Raw genomic sequence first — 4674 nt, 5'->3', positions numbered from 1 at the left:
GGGAATGTTCATTTATATAGGAGTATTAGGGGAGCTTTAATTTCAGCGAGAAAATAGATATACATGTATCTAAGTCATAAAAGTTTGTCACAATTTTGTTACTTTTATTGTTCGTCAATTTTTCAGATAGATATTCTTTGAAATTATACAACATTTTGTTATTTTAACAATACGATAGGCATTTAGGATGTCTAATAATGTAAAACGGATTTATCCTTTTTCTGTGAAGAAAATTCGGTTGGAAAAAGTATCAGCAAATTTGATTGTTTCGTTGTTGGTTTAATTTTTACAGTACTTTAGGCAGATACTAAGTACAAGTTTCAGGCAGTTTTTGGGTACTTGCCAAGTTTCAACCCATTTGGGTTTTTTCATTTTGGTTTCGGCTTTTAAATTACCATGCAGATGGCGATTTTTTCCGTCGTTTTTCTATTTGATATCTAGGAATGTATTTTTAAGCATTCCAGATTAATCCTTTTTCTGTGAAGTAAATTCGTTGGAAGAATGTCTGCCAATTTGTTTCGGTATTAGTTGATTGCTAAAATATTGTGAATTTTTACAGTACTTTAGGCAAGTCCTAAGTACAAGTTTCAGGAAGTCTTTTGTTCTTGCCAAGTTTAAACCCGTTCGGGTTTTTTCATTTTAGTTTCAGTTTTTACCATGCATATGGCGATTTTTTCCATCGGTTTTTATTTGATGTCTATGAATGTATTTCAATGCATTCCAGATCGACTTATCCTTTTTCTGTGAAGGATTGATTGATTGTATATTGTTTAACGTCCCTCTTGAGAATTTTTCACTCATATGGAGACGTCACCGATGCCGGTGAAGGGCTTCAAATTTAGACCTATACTCGGCACTCAGGGCCATTGAGCAGTGAGGGTTCTTTATCGTGCCAACGCCTACCGTGACACGGGACCTACGTTTTTAAGGTCATATCCGAAAGACCCGTGACTTTCACTTCTAGTGCCGAGCGCTTGGCGAAGGAACAGTCACTACCTATGTTTACGTCTTAGGTATGACGCGGCGCCGTGATCGAGAATTGAACCCGGGCCTCCCGATCACGAAGTTCTGTGAAGGAAAATCGTTGGGAATTGTCTGCCAATTCGTTTGTTTCGGTATAAGTTGATTACTAAAATATTGTGAAATTCTACAGTACTTTAGGCAAGTCCTAAGTACAAGTTTCAGGCAGTCTTTTGTACTTGCCAAGTTTGTACCCATGCGGATCTTTTCATTTTAGTTTCAACTTTTACCCCGGCGATTTATTTTCCATCGCTTGTTTATTTGATAAGTCTAGAAGTGCATGTTGATGCCTTCCAGATTTATCCTTTTTCTGTATAAAAAAAAAACAATTTGTTGGAAAAATATCTGCCAATTTGTTTGTTTCGGTATTAGTTGATTACTTAAATATTGTGAATTTTTACAGTACTTTAGGCAAGTCCAAGGTACAAGTTTCAGGCAGTCTTTTGTACTTGACATTTAGCCGTTTTGGTTTTTAATTCATGTTAGGCCCACTTTTACCTTGATGATTTTTGTATCGATTTCACTTTAAGTTGATTTACCTAATCATGTTCGATTCAATGGTCCAGATTATGGAGGAATTAAAATAAAAAAAAAATCCGCATTTCATTTTTGAAGGTACAAGTTTACTGTTTGTATTTGCTATCCCCTTTATATGATATTGAGTCTTAAACAAATAGTTGTTTTTCATTATTCATTTATTAGGGTTTTACTGTTCTGCAACTGCGCTTAGATACATTACAAGCCCTTCAAGTATCATTGTAGTAGTGATGAAAACAATTAACAACAGCCGAACAGGTTGTTATCTGTTGGAAAGGCACTACAGCCTTCTTGGGAATTCGACAAGGTGCGAGGGTTGTCAGCTTCAAAGGTGGTGATTTATAACTTATGTCAACTTTTCGTTTTATGTGGCGGATAGTTCTTACTGATCAGCATCGGCTTAGTGATGTTGACTAATGGCTTTTGCAGTCGCACAATGGGTGCTTTTATTGGCTTACGGCAATTCGGGAAATACAGATCTGTTCCAAAACACTTTTAGTTCTACTATTTACTCTATTTCCGGAAAATTTTTGTCAACAACTGTAGGTGATACAGGGTGTTTTATCGAAAAGCGGCAGAATCAATGAAGGGAAAAATTAATTGTAAGAAAAGGTTCAATACCTTCTAGTTTGTTGTATTAGATTTACACATTGTACTGAGCGATGAAAGTGGTTATATAATGTAATGTTGAATATCAATATGCTCAAATACGTTGTCATGTAGGCTAACTGACTCTTACAGTTGGGGCCTACACTGGCTACAGTGAGGTCTTACAATTCTTGTTCATTGTCAATTAAGGCCAAAGCCTTTTACAGTTTATATTTATACATAACATAATATATTGGATACATACTTCTTCCTTAATTGTAAATCTATATAGGTATATATTTACCAGCATTATGCCAGGCAAAAGGAATAAAGCCCAACAGTCCAAAACAAGTCAGGTGAAAAGACCACGTCGTGCACAGAACGGAACTGGAGAGTCCACTACCAATGATGCTATGGCTGTCGATACAAGCACTCAACCCCTTGATGTTCCTCCTGAAACCTTGGCTGCATTAACCCAAACCATAACAAAGGCGGTCACGGAGAAGGTGTTAGCAGAGATAAAACCATTACTGCAACATCAGGGGAGTATCTCTGTTCATAATATGGGGGGAGAAAAGGGAAATAATGCTTCCACTACATCAAGCAATAGCTTAACAGCAGGTCCTTCTGGGTCAGTTTGTCAAATAACAAATAAGTCAGTGGATGCAAGTATCTCAGGATTGGTATCAGGTGCTGTAATCGAACACAGTTCACAGATTGTAGGTACTGAACTTCCACCTGCAGCAAATGTCGGTAAGAAATCAGGTTTTGTAAGCTCATCAGTACCGATAGAGGCAACTGTTTCTGACAAAATAAAATCTAAAATTTGGTCAAAACAATATGTTGATATGGCTCTGTTGTTAAAAAAGGAAAAGGGGAAAAGTAAGTATTCTATCAAGGTAGAGGAACAGGATCAGACAAGTAAGGTGGTAATCCAAAATATGCGATCCACAGATGACGACGAAGTTAGGGATGGTTTGTTATCCCTGCATGACTGGGTAACTGCGTGGAATAGGTATGTGACAATATATTGCATTAAAGATACACTTGCACAGCCAAAGCTTGCAAAACACATGGAATCAGTAAGGCAAATTGCAGAGGAAAGGGGGACTGGAGAAAATATGATAAGGAGTTCAGGGAACTCATAGAACAAGGTGAGGTAGAATGGGGTGATGTCCATATGGAGATATATGTTAATGCTCGCCTCAAACAATCAGAAAAGAAGTCAAGCAAAATAACACCAGACCATTCGTCATTTGGTACGTATCAGGAAGTCCCTCAGGGGTTATGCTTTGCCTATCACAAAGCTGGAAATTATTGTAGGCTTGGTTCATCATGCAAATTCCAGCACAGATGTTATAACTGTGGTGGCTTCCATCCAATCTATATATGTAAAAAACCAATTCAACGGCCATTTCGTTTCTTGGACAAATACAGAACCCAAAAACCATTTCAAGGAAATGGCACATCAACCAACACAGGTAATGCTAAATTCTCAAAGCCAACCTATCCCACAAAAGGGTCCAACTCCAGTAAATCCCAGTAGATTAGAGTACTGGTTGGTGGGGTATGATAAGGTAGAAACAGAATTTTTAGTTAATGGTTTTCGATATGGTTTCCACATTGGTTACACAGGGGAAAGTAGAAATACTCTTTCAAAAAATTTAAAATCAGCACTGGACTTACCAGAAGTTATTAGCAAAAAGTTAGAAAAGGAGATAAATTTGGGTAGAATTATGGTTCCTTTCAAAGAGAAACCACTGCCAATTTTAAATTGTTCCCCTTTAGGTCTAGTTAGCAAAAAAACAGAGGGTGAGTACCGTATGATCCACCATTTGTCATATCCGGAAGGTAAGTCTGTCAATGAGGAGGACACTTATTGATTACAATAAAAAATTTTAAGTAAACTTTAAAATTATTTATATATATATATATGTAATATTATGATATAATGAATATATCTCTTAAGTTAAGAACTCTATAACTAATTTGAACAAGTCTGTGTCCCATGGATGCTAAATGCTAAAATATGTTTTTGTCCCAAGGTTTTCTTCAATAAAACCTCCTTATCCCATGTCTGTTTGAACCGGTCCCATCATTGTAATTGCTCTTGTCGTTTCCCTTAATACAACCAAATATGATGTTCACCTTTCTCTGAATAGCAAATCTACACTAAAAAATATCAAAACCTAGACGCCTTACCTATATCAACGAGTGCGTTTAACTCTTTGCTTTTTAATGTAATAAATCAATCATATTTACCTTGCCAACTGTATTTCAGACAATTAGAAAAACTTATTTTTAAAGCTGACGTTTATTTATAAAAGACTTGCTCGCAGTTGGTTTTGATATTTAAAAATTCCATCCATTCAGTCCCAAGGTATTTAAATTCAAAAAATTACTCTTTTCAAAGAAAACAAAACTAAAATGTAATTTCCCATAGTTTCAATAATAAGAAAAGATAAAACAGAGTATATTTGAATCAAACAGAGTTTATTTGAATCATTTCAAGACTGACACTAGTATGTT

The 4674-nt window shown here is 35.9% G+C and overlaps 1 protein-coding gene across 2 annotated transcripts; it reads left to right on the top strand.

Annotated features, from left to right (window-relative positions):
• The first annotated feature begins 1926 nt into the window (after positions 1–1926).
• On the top strand, positions 1927–3412 carry LOC134269912 (uncharacterized). Of its 2 annotated transcripts, none has more exons than XM_062752093.1 (2): positions 1927–2159; positions 2453–3412. In XM_062752093.1, exon 2 carries the CDS (start codon positions 2457–2459, stop codon positions 3291–3293), a length of 837 nt encoding a protein of 278 aa, XP_062608077.1. In that variant the 5' UTR covers positions 1927–2159; positions 2453–2456; the 3' UTR covers positions 3294–3412. The 2 variants fall into 2 exon arrangements, with proteins under 2 accessions (XP_062608077.1, XP_062608076.1); XM_062752092.1 differs by having other exon boundaries at positions 2438–3412.
• The last annotated feature ends 1262 nt before the right edge of the window (positions 3413–4674 follow it).

This window comes from Saccostrea cucullata, unplaced genomic scaffold (genome assembly GCF_032062105.1).
Source record: "Saccostrea cucullata isolate Sc308-1 unplaced genomic scaffold, CSIRO_AGI_Scuc_v1 ctg1227, whole genome shotgun sequence".
NCBI classification, from domain to species: domain Eukaryota; kingdom Metazoa; phylum Mollusca; class Bivalvia; order Ostreida; family Ostreidae; genus Saccostrea; species Saccostrea cuccullata.
This window is presented reverse-complemented; position numbering and strand designations above follow the sequence as displayed.